Here is a 20,993-nt window from a genome sequence, read left to right as displayed (position 1 = left end):
TAATATTGTACAAATGTTCAGTTTTTCTTATAAATTTGGACTTGCGTTGACTAAAATTATGACTTGTATTATATTACTGCCAAAATTCTAAGTTTTTCTTGTCAAATCGTGACCTTTTACTCGTGAAATTCCAACAAATTTTTCACAACAAACTTCTTTATATTTGCATAGTATGTATATATTATTAATGTTGTAAATACAAATCTTTATGTATCTAGAAAGGGTGGTCCTAAAGAGGTAGGCATTTTTTGGAGGTCTCAAGAAGATAACCAATACAAGTGTGTGTGTGTGTGTGTGTGTTCTTGTATTCTAACCCTTCTTAAGACATCAATAAGGAAAAATAGCGTCCATATGAGGAGGTGTGAACAAGTTAGGACATAAATCATGCTCCCAATATGGAGAACAATTGCATCTAATAGAGAATGTCTCATTAGCACCCCTGGTGGTGAAATCTATCAAAATTAGGGTGGTCCCAAAAAGGATGGATTTTTCAAATTGATTGTGTGTCGGTTTTAAAAGTGCTCCCCCTCTGGTCAACATATGAAATAACAAGTGTGTGTAAGAAATTTAAATGGGTGCCCTCTGGACAAAATTAATTTAAATAAAATAATTAAAAAATGTATATAGAGACGTACTGTACTTGGTATCATTACAGTGGATGTCAGGTGTAGATCCAGCAATGGTGTTTGTTTACATTTTGACGCCGGTGAGCTACGGTGTGTAGTGAAGCATGTTTATCAATTCCTCGTCCTGCAGGGATGATACTTGTAAGAAACGTACTTTATTTGTTGCCATGGAGGCGAGGATTAGTGATTTAGAAGTAGCTAAAACACTGCAGACTGAGAATGGACTTTAGCCACTAGCTAGCTATCCATGTTTTAAAGCACCTCTTCCTCAGGCCGTTTCAGTGTTATAACTTCAATCAATCAATCAATCAATGTTTATTTATATAGCCCCAAATCACAAATGTCTCAAAGGACTGCACAAATCATTACGACTACAACATCCTCGGAAGAACCCACAAAAGGGCAAGGAAAACTCACGCCCAGTGGGCAGGGAGAATTCACATCCAGTGGGACGCCAGTGACAATGCTGACTATGAGAAACCTTGGAGAGGACCTCAGATGTGGGCAACCCCCCCCCCCCCCCTCTAGGGGACCGAAAGCAATGGATGTCGAGCGGGTCTAACATGATACTGTGAAAGTTCAATCCATAGTGGCTCCAACACAGCCGCGAGAGTTCAGTTCAAAGCGGATCCAAGACAGCAGCGAGAGTCCCGTCCACAGGAGACCATCTCAAGCGGAGGCGGATCAGCAGCGTAGAGATGTCCCCAACCGATACAGGCGAACGGTCCATCCTGGGTCCCGACGAGCGGTCCATCCTGGGTCTCGACTCTCAACTTCACCTTTATCGTTGGTTTTTAAGCCTAAATGCGTCCGTTCTCCCTTTTTTTGTCTACACAGTGTGTCTGCTTGTCAGTACTCCGTGATTGTGCGCTGCCAAACATGCTCGTAAACCAGCAATGACACGATGCGGCAACGACGGGGCGGATTTTTCAGAGGCAGTATAGTACCGAATATGATTCATTAGTATGGCAGTACTATACTAATACCTGTATACCATACAACCCTGTTATGTATGTATTAAAAACAACTGATGAAAATATCCATGACACCTAAAAAAAAAAATGTTCCAGATTATCATTATTGGTCAAATGTATCCACGAAGAAGAAAGAGGAAAGTAATATTCTTCGGGAAGGTAAGACATTTCACCACAAAGGCAGACTAATTTAGCAACATATTGCCTGTGTTCTCGCTATTGAGGCTCTTATCTCCCTGCACGCTTAAGCCTGTCTGCCTTCCTCAGCCCAGCTTAGCTCAGAGGCCCGACTTAATGAAGGGGAAAAGCATCTTTGTGACATAAACCTCAGATGCTGCACAACATGAGATGATGTTTATGGCTTTAAAAGACCAATTACACACTCTGCGGCAATAGCGGCCATCCATCTCCGACTTAAACACGCCTGCAGGGAGTTCGCCCAAGGTCAGAGGTGCTGTGATTTGTGGCTCGGTTTTCGTCGGTGTCCGTGCTTCGATTTGTATCGTACACTTACTGTAAATCCCCCTCGACTGCATTCTGTAAATTTGCCAGAATCTCTGCTCCATTGATACAACCTGAGTTTCAAGATATATTTATATCAAGTTGTACTGGATTATTTTCATCCAGCTTGGAGAGTATTCAGTCGAGGGCTGGGCGATATATCGATATACTCCATATATTGCGGGTTTGTTTCTGTGCGATATAGAAAATGACTATATCGTGATATTCAAGTACATGTTCTCACGCAGTTGCTTTTAGCTGCTGGCATTACACTACAGGTTTTTCTCTCTTTTTTTTTTTTTTTCATTTTATTTTTATTGACATCCAGCATCAGACATTTCTATCCATTACATCATATTCACATACATCATATAGCTGTTGTCTGCCCTAAAATGTCAAAGTAGTTTTTGTTTATATCCCCATCATACCACCTACCCCCAAAAAAGCAAAAAAAAAAAAAAAAAAAAATATATATATATATATATATATATATATATATATATATACATATATATATATGTCTTAAATGGATTATCCAGAGAATATTGCCCGATACCGTGGTAGAGCACAATATGTATGTGTGGGAAAAATCACAAGACTACTTCATGAGGGGTTCCCTCAATCCTGACAATTGAGGGAACCCTTCATGAAAAAAGTTCTGTAGAGATGAAGTAGTCTTGTGATTTTTCCCACACACACACACATATATATATATATCCATCCATCCATCCATTTCCTACCGCTTATTCCCTTTTGGGGTCGCGGGAGGCGCTGGCGCCTATCTCAGCTATATACACATATATATATATATATATATATATATATATATATATATATATATATATACAAATACATCAATTATATATATATATATATATATATATATATATATATATATATATATATATATATACAATAAAATAACCCCCCAAAAAAAGTGATGTATACAAATACATCAATTAAATAAACAAAAAATTATTAATACATTGATAATAATAATAAACAGAAATAAAATAAAATTGATCAAATACTCACATACACACACACATATATATATCCATCCATCCATCCATCCATCCATTTTCTACCGCTTATTCCCTTTCGGGGTCGCGGGAGGCGCTGGCGCCTATCTCAGCTATATACATACATACATATATATATATATATATATATATATATATATATATATATATATATATATATATACAATAAAATAACCCCCCCAAAAAAGTGATGTATACAAATACATCAATTATATATATATATATATATATATATATATATATATATATATATATATATATATACAATAAAATAACCCCCCAAAAAGTGATGTATACAAATACATCAATTAAGTACACAAAAAATAATTAATACATTGATAATAACAATAAACACAAATAAAATAAAATTGATCAAATACTCACATACACACACACATATATATATCCATCCATCCATCCATTTTCTACCGCTTATTCCCTTTCGGGGTCGCGGGAGGCGCTGGCGCCTATCTCAGCTATATACATACATACATATATATATATATATATATATATATATATATATATATATATATATATATATATATATATATATATATATATATATATATATATATAAAATAAAATAACCAAAAAAAAAAGTGATGTATACAAATACATCAATTAAATAAACAAAAAAGAATTAATACATTGATAATAATAATAAACAGAAATAAAATAAAATTGATCAAATACTCACATACACACACACATATATATATATCTATATATATCTATATATACATATATCTATCTATATATATATATATATATATATATATATATATATAGATAGATAGATATATGTATATATATATATATCTATATATATAGATAGATATATGTATATATAGATATATATATATACACACACATATACATATATACATATATTTACATAAGTACTACAGCCTTTTATCACTCTTTCTTGTCTCTGCTTCTCCCAGACAGCAAGCGTCTTCTTACATATGTCACGGAGCAGAGAGGTAGCAGCATGGTAACGTTTTCAAGTTTCAAGTTTTTTTCAAGTTTACAAGTTTATTCTCAATACCATACAACAATTACAATAGTGGTGAATATCATCATTTAAAGATGTTGGTACGTGAAAGGGTCCCCCAAATAAGCTAGAAGAAGCTTTTAACAGGGGGTCCAAAGGACAATATACACATGGAAAGATTAAACATGGTAGCAAGCACAACAACAAAAAAACAAAAACAAAACGACAAAAACGTTATTTGATAAACACAAGATAATAGTACTAAAGCAAGCATACACATACATACATACAGTACATACATTCATTCAACCATGCAAAACTCAACAGTAGTCTACCCCAGCTGTGGTGCGAGTGGTAATACGAGAGAAAGAAGGTGCGAATCTGGTATGCAGGAAGAATTAATTCCCAAGAAAAACAGCAGGGGGTGGTTTGGCTTCAAGTGGGAATATGTCGAACAAACAACCGTAATTTGTCAAGTGTGGGGCAAAAGCGTTGCTACAAAAAGTATCATCACTGTTAATATGTAGCATCATTTGAAAAGTCACCTGCTAAAGAATGAAGAGTGCTTACTCCGCATATCAACATCTCCATTCGGTGCCACACCAACAAAACGCCGATGCAACCATTTCCAGATCAACACCGTATGAAAAAAATAGTCAACAACAAAAGGAGATAACGTCCGCAGGAACCTACCCCATAGCGATTTGATTTCCTATTATGCAGCTCATTTTTATTTGACACTTATCGAAATATCTTGTGTGTCATGTCTTTGTGATCATGTTTTGTTTAGTTGTGTTAGATCATTTCAAGACTCAATTAGTTCCTGTTTTTTCACTCCATTGTTTTGTTTCCATGCCAACCCATTAGTTTTCACTTGTCCCCATGTCACGCACCTGTTTCCAATCACCACAGTATTATTTAAGCCGCAGTTGCCAGGATCTCAGCCTGGCGACATCACCATCTACTCACCTTCTACAAACCCATGCTATCCATGCCAATGATCCACTGTGTCTCGGTCACAGTAAGTGTTTTTGTTATTCATGCCACAGTGCAAGTTTTTGTTTTATGTTCATAGTTTTGCCTTCGTGCAAGTTTTTGTTTTTAGAGCCAATTTTTTGTACCTCCCCTGCGAGCGCTTTTCATTTGTCTCTTTTTATGAGTAGAATTAAATATGTCATTACCTTCACATCGTATCCGGTCCAATCGCTTTGCACCACGGGAAAACAATCCACACAACAGTCCACGCCATGAGAGTGTGACATCATGCACAAAAGTACACTTTGTTTTAAACTATTGTAGTGGTGTTCTGTACTAAAAGTGCACTTTAATTTAGTGTTGTTTTGATATGTCATCTTAGTGACATCATGCACAAAAGTGCACTAATGGCTCGTTTTAAAATGTCTGACAATCTTGCACTTTCTGTTTTGAACTGACATGAATTTTACTCCTAAGAGTAGTTTTAATGCAACATACTTTTACTTTTACTTGAGTATATTTATAGCGAAGAAACAATACTTTTACTCCGCTCCATTTACCTACATTCATCTCGCTACTGATTTTTATCGATCTGTTAATGCACGCTTTGTTTTTTTTTGGTTCGTCAGACAAACCTTCAAAGTAGCATCTATCACATGCCTGCGTTTCACCAATCAAATGCAGTCACTGGTGACGTTTGACTCCGTTTCACCAATCAAAGAGAGCCAGGCGGTCACATGATTTTTTATTTTTTTTTAAATAAATCTTTATTTATAAATTTCAACATTTACAAACAGTTGAAAATAATAATCAAAGTAAGTACAAAACAGTATAAAAACCGTACAAAACATTGCCAGGGGGTTGTAAATTCAAAATAACTAAAATAGAATGCAAAATATATATTTATATATATATATAAAATAAAGAAAAATCTAAGCCATAGGCTCACTCAATCTCAGTAAATAACTTAAATTTGGAACACAGCATCATCATTTTCACAACTTTTTGGTTGTTAGAGGTAGAGTGTTTTAATGTAAAGTTCTCAATCTTTTTTAAAGGCACAAAAAAACAGGTCGGGTATTGAGAAACTTACATTTCTGAATATAAAACTTAGCCAATAGTATAATGAGGTTGCAAAGGTAAAATTAATTTTCAATTTTTTTTTCAATACAGTGTAAAACCAAATATATATTATTTAATATATGTTATTGTTTTAGTTGCTTAAGAGATTTCCTGCCTCTGAATTTGTTCATTGCTATTTTTATGTTTTTGTGCATTACTTGTTGCCGTCATCATTAAAGGAACAGGTTACTCATCAGTTACTCAGTACTTGAGTAGTTTTTTTCACAACATACTTTTTACTTTTACTCAAGTAAATATTTGGGTGACTACTCCTTACTTTTACTTGAGTAATACATCTCTAAAGTAACAGTACTCTTACTTGAGTACAATTTCTGGCTACTCTACCCATTTCTGCTGTTTAATAACTTGAACTTTCACAATATCATGTTAGACCCGCTCGACATCCATTGCTTTCGGTCTCCCCTGGGGGGTGGGTTGCCCACATATGCGGTCCTCTCCAAGGTTTCTCATAGTCACTGTCATCGACGTCCCACTGGGGTGAGTTTTTCCTTGCCCTTATATGGGCGCTGAACCACGGATGTTGTCGTCACAAGCCCTTTGAGGCACTTGTGATTTAGGGCTATATAAATAAACATTGATTGATTGATTGATTGATTGAAATACATTTTTGGTCGATTGACTTAGTTGTGATTTCCCTCTCTGCATGAAAGTTTAAAATGAGCATATATTAATGCAGTATAGAAGAATTTAGACACATAGAATCATATTGCTGTGATTATATGCATCAAGTGTTCATTCGAATCTTAGGCAAAATATGGAGATATATATATAATGTGTATCGTGATCGCCTGAAAATATCGAGATATTAAAAAAAAAAAGGCCATATCGCCCAGCCCTAATTCAGTCCATTCTCATTATGTGTGTTTTAAGTCCAGGAGCCTTCCTGACTTATTAGCTGCCATGCCTCCCCCCTCCCTTCTCCCCCCTCTGCTACGACGGATTTGAGGCCACTTGATGGTGATTCCATTAACAAGAAAATCCGAGGGATAAAGATGTCCTTGTCTTCTGCTGGCTTTTGTAAGGTCATGGTTGGCAAAGGAAAATCCCAGTGATCAAGTTCCGGCATGTAACCGGACGCCGTCTTCTGTGTCGCAATCCCTTGCATTGGCCGCGATATTAGGTACACAATCTAATGATATCCAATTCAAGAGCAGAAACGGAGAGGTGTTCATTCTACCATATGTTAATTATTGCAGGTGTAGTTTGCATGGGTGTAAAGATGCACTGCATCATGCCGAGAGCTCTTTCCAAAGGGCAAGCCAATTCTGCCTCATTAAGTGCTCAAAGTATTCTAAACAGGTCTATGACGCAGTTCTACACCAATCCAAACTCTAACATTTATTAGAGCGTGGACTATGGGGTGGTTGTTTTCCCGAGATGCAAGTGAACTTGGAGAAGGTAATGACATCTTTATTTTAATACTAATAAAAGGAATAAACAAAAGGCGCGCACAAGGGCGGAAGTACAAAATTTGGCTATAGAAACAAAAACTAGCACAAAGGCAGAACTATGGACAAAAAACAAAAGACACTAACTGTGGCATTAATAAACAAAACTTACTTGCGATGACGTGAACAGGGCAGCATGGACTATGAACCAAGCAGCGTGAACTCAGCATGAAACCGTAAACATGACATGAAGCAGAGTGATGTCGCCAGAAAGACAGCCGGCAACTGGAAACTTAAGTAATAGTGACATGATGAGTGACAGGTGTGCGAGTGCAAAACGTGAGACAGGTGCGTGACATGAGGACAGGTGAAAACTAACGGGTTGGCATGGAAACAAAGCAAACAAGGACGTGCAAAAACAGGAAACAATGGAGTCTTAAGCAAAACAGAACATAACCAAACAAAACATGATCACAAGATCATGGTAATAACAAACATGTCAAAATTTTTCTCTGAAAGGCTACTGAGAACTATTTTTTTCATCAATTAGAAAAAAATATGCTGATATATGTAAAAGACCGTCTATACTAGCAGTCAGCAACCCGCGGCTCTTTAGCGCCGCCCTAGTGGCTCCCTGGACCCCTTTCAGAGATGTGTGAAAATGGACAAAGATGAAGGAAAAAATATATTTTTCGTTTTATTATATTTTCTGTTGGAGAACAAACATGACATAAACTTTCCCAATTATTAGAAATCCCACTGTGCATGTTATACATCAGGGGTCGGCAACCCGCGGCTCTTTGATCACTTTGATGTGGCTCAGCTATGCACTTGCCGACACCCCCGATTTTTTCGGGAGGTTTCCGAATATCAGTGCCTCTCCCAGGAATCTCCCGGGGTAAATATACTCCAATATCCACCCGGACATTAGCATTGAGGGCGTGCCGTTATCATAATGTTTGTAACTTCCTTTAAAACATGTCGTGGCGCCCGCTTTAACACCGTGCTATCTGCGTGTCGACACATTTAAGTGACTGCAAGGCTACTTGAACAGTAGCCATACAGGTTACACTGAGGGTGGACGTATAAACAACTTTAACACTGTTACAAATATGCGCCACGCTGTGAACCCACACCAAACAAGAATGACAAACACATATCGCGAATCGGCAAGGCATGGGAAAATGCCGATCCAGATCCAGTTTTTAAAAAAACTCCCGTCCGTGTTTTCCAACGCACCGGTTTAAATAATACATTCCACTCTTTTGCCGCTCCCTAAACTCCGTTACGCATTTTCCTTCAAAACATCCACAGGTCTGCGTTCTAGCCGTTCAGACGGCCGTGTGAATTAAAAGTTACGGTAAAAGTGTCAGCTGTGTGGGATTATTTTACCCTACAAAACGAAAAAGATGAAGAGGTGGAGTGCAAAAAACATGCCACAATAAAGTCAAGCGTGGTGGTAAAGTTGTAAGACATTTTAATGACTCTTGCGAGTGAGAGGCTGACACCTGAGCATCTTGAAGTGCTCGTCTTTGTTAGAAAGAATCTCCCCATTATGCCTGGACTTCAGTTGTTTGCCCCCCTGATTGGGGCAAACAATTGAAGGGAGTGTGTAGATTTTTTTTTAAGTTTACACTTGTTCAAGAGCAAGTATTGATGCTGAGTTATAGACATTTTATCCCACTCAGGTTGTTTGTGTGTTTTGCTTTTTTTAATGTTTACAGGATTATTTGCACTTTATGCTGTTTACTTTATTACTGTTTAATGATGCCATTTCTGTTTGTCATGTATAATTTTTGATATTTTGTGTTTATCCTTGAATACCAACTATTGTGTATTATTCAAACTCACCTAATTCAGCTGGCTAGTTGTTATCAAGAGTGCTAAAATCCTTTTCAGCATGAATCCGACAACTAAGTAGGCTAAATAAATTTAAACTTTAATACATGCTCGGATAGGCCAGTATCGGTATCGGATCGGAAGTGCAAAAACCTGGATCGGGACATCCCTAGTTAGGACTTTAGTTTAGGCGGTGGCTCTTTGTTGTTAAGGCGGCCGCAAAGGGATTTCAACATCTACGGTTCATACTATCATCAAAATGTTCAGAGAATCTGGAGAAATCACTCCATGTAAGCGGCATGGCCGGAAACCAACATTGAATGACCGTGACCTTCGATCCCTCAGTTGGCACTGTATCAAAAACCGACATCAATCTCCAAAGGATATCACCACATGGGCTCAGGAACACTTCAGAAAACCACTGTCACTAAATACAATTCGTCGCTACATCTGTAAGTGTGAGTTAAAGCTGTACTATGCAAAGCGAAAGCCATTTATCAACAACATCCAGAAACGCCGCTGGATCGGGACATCCTTAGTTAGGACTTTAGTTTAGGCGGTGGCTCTTTGTTGTTAAGGCGGCCGCAAAGGGATTTCAACATCTACGGTCCATAATATCATCAAAAGGTTCAGAGAATCGGCAGAAATCACTCCACGTAAGCGCCATGCCCGGAAACCAACATTGAATGACCGTGACCTTCGATCCCTCAGTTGGCACTGTATCAAAAACCGACATCAATCTCTAAAGGATATCACCACATGGCCTCAGGAACACTTCAGAAAACCACTGTCACTAAATACAATTCGTCGCTACATCTGTAAGTGCGAGTTAAAGCTGTACAATGCAAAGCGAAAGCCATTTATCAACAACATCCAGAAACGCCGCTGGATCGGGATATCCCTAGTTAGGACTTTAGTTTAGGCGGTGGCTATTTGTTGTTAAGGCGGCCGCAAAGTGCTGCGGGAAACCCTGAGTTGTACCTAATAAGCAGTCCAGCGTTTAATGATAAAGTTCATATTGATCAAAAGGCACCTGTTCATTTGTGCAGGTCTTGACTTCCACGAGGACCTCCATCGCATCGGAGCAAAGGAGGGTCTGAAAGGTCGTAAGCTCCAGAAGGCGATGGAGAGCTACGCTTGGAACATCACGGTGCTTAAGGTGAGACCCAAGCATTCATGTCCAAAAAACACAACAACAAGCCTTCTCACTCCAGTCTTTATAGACACTGCTGTGTTATTAGGCATGGTGAGCTTGCCTCGGTCCAGCCGTGTCCTCGAGGTTGCCCCCCCACTGCCTTTTTGAATACAGGCCTTAATATATAAAGTGATAAAGCACCACATGCTGCTAAGGCGCTCCGCTGCACAGAGGGTCTGCTCGGTTAAGTGAAGGCAGCAGAACAGCCAAGATATTTTTATCTCCACCACATCACCCTGAAATAATTTAGTATTGAGTAGAGGAGCTCCCGTTACTGGGCTTTTTTAGGAGAATGCCACAGGAAATGATGCTTCTTTTTTCCTTTTTTAAACCAACACTTTATTGATGTATAGTTTCAGATTGGATTCTCTAAAGTACAATAAGCAAATAAAGAAGAAACTAGCATTTAATTACAGTCAACCCTCCAGACCAGGTAAATGCAGTGGGGCAAAAAAGTATTTAGTCAGCGACCGATTGTGCAAGTTCTCCCACTTCTAATGATGACAGAGGTCTGTAATTTTCATCATAGGTACACTTCAACTGTGAGAGACAGAATGTGGAAAAAAAATCCAGGAATTCACATTGTAGGAATTTTAAAGAATTTATTTGTAAATTATGGTGGAAAATAAGTATTTGGTCAACCATTCAAAGCTCTCACTGATGGAAGGAGGTTTTGGCTCAAAATCTCACGATACATGGCCCCATTTATTCTTTCCTTAACACGGATCAATCGTCCAGTCCCCTTAGCAGAAAAACAGCCCCAAAGCATGATGTTTCCACCCCCATGCTTTGCAGTAGGTATGGTGTTATTGGGATGCAACTCAGTATTCTTCTTCCTCCAAACACGAGGAGTTGAGTTTATACCACAGAAAATGATGCTTCTTTTTTGATTTTTTTAAACCAACACATTATTGATGTATAGTTTCAGATGGGATTCTCTAAAGTACAACAAGTAAAGAAAGAAGAAACTAGCATTTAATTACAGTCAAACCTCCAGACCAGGTAAATACAGTGGGGTAAAAAAGTATTTAGTCAGCCACCGATTGTGCAAGTTCTCGCACTTAAAATGATGACAGAGGTCTGTAATTTTCATCATAGGTACACTTCAACTGTGAGAGACAGAATGTGGGAAAAAAATCCCGGAATTCATACATAACACTCTAGGGATGTAACGGTATATTTTTGTATTGAACCGTTTTGGTACCGGGGTTCGGGTTCAATTCGGAGGTGTACCGAACGAGTACACATGCTAGCAGCGACAGGGCTAGGACAACATGTAAAAGTCAGAGCTGGAAGACCCTCTTGTCTCATAAAGATCTCCCGTTTGGGAACACTTTGGCTGCGCGATACAACAATGGAGGACGGAGGTTTGCCGACATTGTTCAGCACCTGCTTCTGACTACACGTCAAACATGTGTTGCACCTTTCCTGCTCCCGGCTCCCAGACCGTACTCGAGGAGCGCAGAGGAGACACTCCTCCAGGGCTGATGTATTCTCGGGGGCAGCACCCTTCACTCTACCCGGCAGTGGGTCTCCACAGCTCCAGACTCCAGGGTAAATGAAGAGTCCGGCGATTAGTTGCAAATCGCGGCTTTATTGAGGTCTCGCACACAGAGCCAATCCAAAAAAACACGAGCCACTCCCCGCCCTCACCTACCGCTCCCTCACCTCGCTCGCCCACACAATCACATACAGTGGGGCAAAAAAGTATTTAGTCAGCCACCGATTGTGCAAGTTCTCCCACTTCAAATGATGACAGAGGTCTGTAATTTTCATCATAGATACATTTCAACTGTGAGAGACAGAATGTGGGAAAAAAAAATCCAGGAATTCACATTGTAGGAATTTTAAAGAATTTATTTGTAAATTATGGTGGAAAATAAGTATTTGGTCAACCATCCAAAGCCGTCACTGATGGAAGGAGGTTTTGGCTCAAAATCTCACGATACATGGCCCCATTCATTCTTTCCTTAACACGGATCAATCATCCTGTCCCCTTAGCAGAAAAACAGCCCCAAAGCATGATGTTTCCACCCCCATGCTTCGCAGTAGGTGTGGTGTTCTTGGGATGCAACTCAGTATTTTTCTTCCTCCAAACAAAACGAGTTGAGTTTATACCACAGAAAATGATGCTTCTTTTTTGATTTTTCAAACCAACACAATATTGATGTATAGTTTCAGATTAGATTCTCTAAAGTACAACAAGTAAAGAAAGAAGAAACTAGCATTTAATTAGAGTCAACACTCCAGACCAGGTAAATACAGTGGGGCAAAAAAGTATTTAGTCGGCCACCGATTGGGCAAGTTCTCCCACTTCAAATGATGACAGAGGTCTGTAATTTTCATCATAGGTACACTTCAACTGTGAGAGACAGAATGTGGGAAAAAATCCAGGAATTCACATTGTAGGAATTTTAAAGAATTTATTTGTAAATTATGGTGGAAAATAAGTATTTGCTCAACCATTCAAAGCTCTCAGTGATGGAAGGAGGTTTTGGCTCAAAATCTCACGATACATGGCCCCAATCATTCTTTCCTTAACACGGATCAATCGTCCTGTCCTATTAGCAGAAAAACAGCCCCAAAGCATGATGTTTCCACCCCCATGCTTTGCAGTAGGTATGGTGTTCTTGGGATGCAACTCAGTATTCTTCTTCCTCCAAACACGAGGAGTTGAGTTTATACCACAGAAAATGATGCTTGTTTTTTGATTTTTTTAAACCAACACATTATTGATGTATATTTTCAGATTAGATTCTCTTAAGTACAACAAGTAAAGAAAGAAAAAACTAGCATTTAATTACAGTCAACCCCCCAGACCTGGGCGTGGTAAATACAGTGGGGCAAAAAAGTATTTAGTCAGCCACCGATTGTGCAAGTTCGCCCACTTAAAATGATGACGGAGGTCTGTAATTTTCATCATAGGTACACTTCAACTGTGAGAGACAGAATGTGAAAAAAAAATCCAGGAATTCACATTGTAGGAATTTTAAAGAATTTATTTGTAAATTATGGTGGAAAAAAAGTATATGGTCAACCATTCAAAGCTCTCACTGATGGAAGGAGGTTTTGGCTCAAAATCTCACGATACATGGCCCCATTCATTCTTTCCTTAACACGGATCAATCGTCCTGTCCCCATAGCAGAAAAACAGCCCCAAAGCATGATGTTTCCACCCCCATGCTTCACAGTAGGTGTGGTGTTCTTGGGATGCAACTCAGTATTCTTCTTCCTCCAAACAAAACGAGTTGAGTTTATACCAAAATGGATACATGGATGATACAGCAAAGGATTGGGAGAATGTCATGTAGTCAGATGAAACCAAAATAGTGAAGTGAAGTGAATTATATTTACATAGCGCTTTTCTCTAGTGACTCAAAGCGCTTTACATAGTGAAACCCAATATCTAAGTTACATTTAAACCAGTGTGGGTGGCACAGGGAGCAGGTGGGTAAAGTGTCTTGCCCAAGGACACAACAGCAGTGACAAGGATGGCGGAAGCGGGAATCGAACCTGCAACCCTCAAGTTGCTGGCACGGCCGCTCTACCAACCGAGCTATGCCGCCCCTAAAATATAACTTTTTGGTCATCAGCATACAAGCTAAAGACTACAAAACTGTAGGGCTTATTAAAAAGCACTTTCAAACCGTCAAAATTTCTGCATCAAGGCTCGGTTTTAGACAACACAGCCATAAAATGATTTAAAACTGGTGAAAAATATTATTATATGGGACATTTAAGTACATTTCAACATCAAGTGCCACTAACTAGGAACATTCAGTAAACCAGCCATCACCAAAGTCGTAAATAAAAGTACATGTTCTTTCTGTGGAGAGGAAAAAAAGGGTTTATTTTGCATAAATAATGTCCTCCAGCAGGCCAAGGACAAGGATTAACTAAAGACAGGCTGTTCCAAAACATCGCCTCTCTGCTTTGTTCGGATCTCTGCAAGATCGACTTGTGCACAATTATCTTCTTCTTTTTTTTTTTTATTTTTACACGGAGCAAAAAGTTATTGATGGATGCCGTTTTACACGTGGAGCTCCCACATCAAGGCAGTCATTGTTTAGTAGACTTAGGGAGTTGGCCAAAGTCACATTTGCTGAACTTTTCAAGAAGTAGAAGAAAAGCTGTTGAGTATTACTGTGTTCATTTCCAGGAACAATCGCAATTAACTTGTGCTTTATCAGCGGCAACAATAACTTAAAGTCCCCATTACAAAACCCGTTTCCATATGGGTTGGGAAATTGTGTTAGATGTAAATATTAACGCAATACAATACTTCAGAATTTGATGTTTGCAACACGTGACAAAGGAGTTGAGAAAGGTGGCAATAAATACTGATAAAGCTGAGGAATGCTCATCAAACACTGATTTGGAACATCCCACAGGTGTGCAGGCTAATTGGGAACAGGTGGGTGCCATGATTGGGTATAAAAACATCTTCCTAAAAAATGTTCAGTCTTTCACAAGAAAGGAGGGGGCGAGGTACACCCCTTTGTCCACAACTGCGAGAGCAAATAATCAAACAGTTTAAGAACAACGTTTCTCAAAGTGCAATTGCAAGAAATTTAGGGATTTCAACATCTACGGTCCGTAATATCATCAAAAGGTTCAGAGAATCTGGAGAAATCACTCCAAGTAAGCACCATGGCCGGAAAACAACATTGAATGACCGTGACCTTCGATCCCTCAAATGGCACTGTATCAAAAACCGACATCAATCTCTAAAGGATATCACCACATGGGCTCAGGAACACTTCCGAAAACCACTGTCACTAAATACAGTTGGTCGCTACATCTGTAAGTGCAAGTTAAAGCTCTACTATGCAAAGCGAAAGCCATTTATCAACAACATCCAGAAACGCCACTGACTTCTATGGGCCCGAGATCATCTCGGATGGACTGATGCAAAGTGGAAAAGTGTTCTGTGGTCTGACGAATCCACATTTCAAATTGTTTTTGGAAATATTGGACATTGTGTCATCCGGACCAAAGGGGAAGTGAACCATCCAGACTGTTATCGACGCAAAGTTCAAAAGCCAGCATCTGGGATGGTATGGTGGGACGGCATGGCGTAGTGGGTAGAGTGGCCGTGCCAGAAACCTGAGGGTTGCAGGTTCGCTTCCCACCTATGGACATCAAAGTTGCTGCCGTTGTGTCCTTGGGCAGGACACTTCACCCTTTGCCCCCTGTGCCGCTCACACCGGTGACTGAATGATGAATGAATGGTCGGAGGGGCCGTAGGCGCAAACTGGCAGCCACGCTTCCGTCAGTCTACCCCAGGGCAGTTGTGGCTACATGTGTGAATGAATGATGGGTTCCCACTTCTCTGTGAGCGCTTTGAGTATATAACAATAGAAAAGCGCGATATAAATAAATCTAATCCATTATTATTATTATTATTATTATTATGGGGGTGCATTAGTGCCCAAGGCATGGGTAACTTACACATCTGTGAAGGCACCATTAATGCTGCAAGGTACATACAGGTTTTGGAACAACATATGCTGCCATCTAAGCGCTGTCTTTTTCATGGACGCCCCTGCTTATTTCAGCATGACAATGCCAAGCCACATTCAGCTTGTGTTACAACAGCGTGGCTTCGTAAAAAAAAGAGTGCGGGTACTTTCCTGACCCACCTGCAGCCCAGACCTGTCTCCCATGGAAAATGTGTGGCGCATTATGAAGCGTAAAATACGACAGCGGAGACCCCGGACTGTTGAACGACTGAAGCTCTACATAAAACAAGAATGGGAAAGAATTCCACTTTCAAAGCTTCCACAATTAGTTTCCTCAGTTCCCAAACGTTTATTGAGTTTTGTTAAAAGAAAAGGTGATGTAACAAAGTGGTGAACATGCCCTTTCCCAACTACTTTGGCATGTGTTGCAGCCATGAAATTCTAAGTTAATTATTATTTGCAAAAAAAAAAGAAAAGTTTATGAGTTTGAGGATCAAATATCTTGTCTTTGTAGCATATTCAACTGAATATGGGTTGAAAAGGATTTGCAAATCATTGTATTCCGTTTATATTTACATCTAACACAATTTCCCAACTCATATGGAAACGGGGTTTGTAAAAAAAAAAAAGGGTCTTATTCGTGCAAACAAAGAGTGATGGGGTTAGCTTTTAATGAGGATAAAGTGGTGCGATTTTGCTTTGGCTAATCCCGCACCCCCCGTGAATGACCACAGACACGAAAAAGCAATTCTGAGGGTTCTGTGACATCACATTCAGATTTTCTTGCCGCCGTCTTATTGTACGCTCGCTGAGTCACGACTTGCATAACTTGTCTTTTTTCTTTTTAAAAACATGACTTATTTATGCTCGCGTGTCGGAGAGTCTCATGTGAAAGAAAGACCCCATGCAGGGCCAATCTACAAGCGTTCTCTACTCGTCCTTCGGGGAGTCGGGGGGTCGGACCGTGACATTTGTGACGCGTGAGCTTCTACGTGTCGTCGGGCCTGGGACGTCGGGCCCTGGGCGGTTCGCTGTGATGATTAAACATGGCGCCTCAGTCCCGGGTAAAGTAAAATATGCACACTCGCATTTTAGAAGTCACAGGGAAGACAGAACGTGTCTTTTTCATCTGGGGGGCGATGGTGGTAAACTTATGTAAACTTCTTGGTGGTAAACTTATGTAAACAGTCAGCAGAAATGTTGTTGGACATTATGGCCACATGACAGCATTCTTCACCAACTCTGGGAGGGAAACATTGGAACAGGGCCAAAGCACTTTATTTATTGGGGTAACACTGCCCCCTGGTGCTGTTACTGCTCATAACGACATTCTTTTTTTTATTTATGTATTTTTTTTAATTAATCCAACAAAACAATACGCAACAATACCATCCATCCATTTCCTACCACTTATTTTAATTTCCCCTCGGGGATTAATAAAGTCGCGGGGGGCCCTGGTGCCTATCTCAGCTACAATCGGGCGGAAGGCGTTTCACACCCTGGACAAGTCGCCATGTCATCGCAGGGCCTCAACGATACTATAATAATGCAATTTAAGTTCCAAAACCTGACCCGGCAACATTCAGATTTGCAATAAACAGAGCAATTGAGAGGACACACAAACATGACACAAAACAATCCAACAACAATACTATAATAACACAATTTAAGTTCCAAAACCCGACATTGAGATTTGCAATAAAGAGAGCAATTGAGAGGACACACAAACATGACACAAAACAATCCAACAACAATACCATAATAATGCAATTTAAGTTCCAAAACCCGACCCGGCAACATTCAGATTTGCAATAAACAGAGCAATTGAGAGGACACACAAACATGACACAAAACAATCCAACAACAATACTATAATAACACAATTTAAGTTCCAAAACCCGACATTGAGATTTGCAATAAAGAGAGCAATTGAGAGGACACACAAACATGACACAAAACAATCCAACAACAATACTATAATAATGCAATTTAAGTTCCAAAACCCAACGTTGAGATTTGCAATAAAGAGAGCAATTGAGAGGACACACAAACATGACACAAAACAATCCAACAACAATACCATAATAATGCAATTTAAGTTCCAAAACCCGACCCGGCAACATTCAGATTTGCAATAAACAGAGCAATTGAGAGGACACACAAACATGACACAAAACAATCCAACAACAATACTATAATAACACAATTTAAGTTCCAAAACCCGACATTGAGATTTGCAATAAAGAGAGCAATTGAGAGGACACACAAACATGACACAAAACAATCCAACAACAATACTATAATAATGCAATTTAAGTTCCAAAACCCAACGTTGAGATTTGCAATAAAGAGAGCAATTGAGAGGACACACAAACATGACACAAAACAATCCAACAACAATACCATAATAATGCAATTTAAGTTCCAAAACCCGACCTGGCAACATTCAGATTTGCAATAAACAGAGCAATTGAGAGGACACACAAACATGACACAAAACAATTCAACAACAATCCTATAATGACGCAGTTTAAGTTCCAAAACCCGACCCGGCAACATTCAGATTTGCAATAAACAGAGCAATTGAGAGGACACACAAACATGACACAAAACAATCCAAAAACAATACCATAATAATGTTAAGTTCCAAATCCCGACCCAGCAACATTCAGATTTGCAATAAACAAAGCAATTGAGAGGACACACAAACATGACACAAAACAATCCAACAACAATACTATAATAATGCAATTTAAGTTCCAAAACCCGACCCGGCAACATTCGGATTTGCAATAAACAGAGCAATTGAGAGGACACACAAACATGACACAAAACAATCCAACAACAATACTCTAATAATGTAATTTAAGTTCCAAAACCGAAACCCGACCTGGCAACATTCAGATTAGCTATAAACAAAGCAATTGAAAGGACACACAAACATGACACAAAACAATCCAACAACAATACCATAATAATGCAATTTAAGTTCCAAAACCCGACCTGGCAACATTCAGATTTGCAATAAACAGAGCAATTGAGAGGACACACAAACATGACACAAAACAATCCAACAACAATACTATAATAATGCAATTTAAGTTCCAAAACCCGACCCGGCAACATTCAGTTTTGCAACAAACAGAGCAATTGAGAGGACACACAAACATGACACAAAACAATCCAACAACAATACTATAATATTGCAATTTAAGTTCCAAAACCCGACCCGGCAACATTCAGAATGGCAATAAACAAAGCAATTGAGAGGACACACAAACATGACACAAAAAAATCCAACAACGGTACTATAATAATGCAATTTAAGTTCCAAAACCGAAACCCGACCCAGCAACATTCCGAATAGCAATAAACAAAGCAATTGAGAGGACACACAAACATGACACAAAACAATCCAACAACAATACTATAATATTGCAATTTAAGTTCCAAAACCCGACCCGGCAACATTCAGATTTGCAATAAACAGAGCAATTGAGAGGACACACAAACATGACACAAAACAATCCAACAACAATACTATAATATTGCAATTTAAGTTCCAAAACCCGACCCGGCAACATTCAGATTTGCAATAAACAGAGCAATTGAGAGGACACACAAACATGACACAAAACAATTCAACAACAGTATTATAATAATGCAATTTAAGTTCCAAAACCGAAACCCGACCCGGCAACATTCAGAATGGCAATAAACAAAGCAATTGAGAGGACACACAAACATGACACAAAACAATCCAACAACAGTACTATAATAATGCAATTTAAGTTCCAAAACCGAAACCCGACCCAGCAACATTCAGAATGGCAATAAACAAAGCAATTGAGAGGACACACAAACATGACACAAAACAATCCAACAACAATACTATAATAATGCAATTTAAGTTCCAAAACCCGACCCGGCAACATTCAGATTTGCAATAAACAGAGCAATTGAGAGGACACACAAACATGACACAAAACAATCCAACAACAATACTCTAAGAATGTAATTTAAGTTCCAAAACCGAAACCCGACCTGGCAACATTCAGATTAGCTATAAACAAAGCAATTGAGAGGACACACAAACATGACACAAAACAATCCAACAACAATACCATAATAATGCAATTTAAGTTCCAAAACCCGACCTGGCAACATTCAGATTTGCAATAAACAGAGCAATTGAGAGGACACGCAAATATGACACAAAACAATCCAACAACAATACTATAAAAACGCAATTGAAGTTCCAAAACCCGACCCCACAACATTCAGATTTGCAATAAACACAGCAATTGAGAGGACACACAAACATGACACAAAACAATCCAACAACAATACTATAAAAACGCAGTTTAAGTTCCAAAACCCGACCCGGCAAAATTCAGATTTGCAATAAACAGAACAATTGAGAGGACACACAAACATGACACAAAACAATCCAACAACAATAATATAATAATGCAATTTAATTTCCAAAACCCGACCCGGCAACATTCAGATTTGCAATAAACAGAGCAATCGAGAGGACACACAAACATGACACAAAACAATCCAATAACAATACTATAATAATGCAATTTAAGTTCCAAAACCGAAACCCGACCCAGCAACATTCAGAATAGCAATAAACAGAGCAATTGAGAGGACACACAAACATGACACAAAACAATCCAACAACAATACTATAATATTGCAATTTAAGTTCCAAAACCCGACCCGGCAACATTCAGAATGGCAATAAACAAAGCAATTGAGAGGACACACAAACATGACACAAAACAATCCAACAACAATACTATAATAATGCAATTTAAGTTCCAAAACCGAAACCCGACCCA

The 20,993-nt window shown here is 38.9% G+C and overlaps 1 protein-coding gene across 1 annotated transcript in view; it reads left to right on the top strand.

Annotated features, from left to right (window-relative positions):
* The window catches only part of LOC133555925 (inactive phospholipase C-like protein 2), a 415,124-nt gene that overhangs the window by 386,640 nt on the left and 7,491 nt on the right, over positions 1-20,993 (top strand). The window contains exon 25 of the mRNA XM_061905396.1: positions 10,536-10,645. Coding sequence (XP_061761380.1) covers positions 10,536-10,645 — 110 coding nt within the window. The remainder of the gene's footprint in view (positions 1-10,535; positions 10,646-20,993) is intronic.

Source organism: Nerophis ophidion, linkage group LG07 (genome assembly GCF_033978795.1).
Source record: "Nerophis ophidion isolate RoL-2023_Sa linkage group LG07, RoL_Noph_v1.0, whole genome shotgun sequence".
Lineage (NCBI taxonomy): Eukaryota > Metazoa > Chordata > Actinopteri > Syngnathiformes > Syngnathidae > Nerophis > Nerophis ophidion.
Note: the sequence above shows the minus strand (reverse complement) of the source record. Positions and strands in the feature narration are given on the sequence as shown.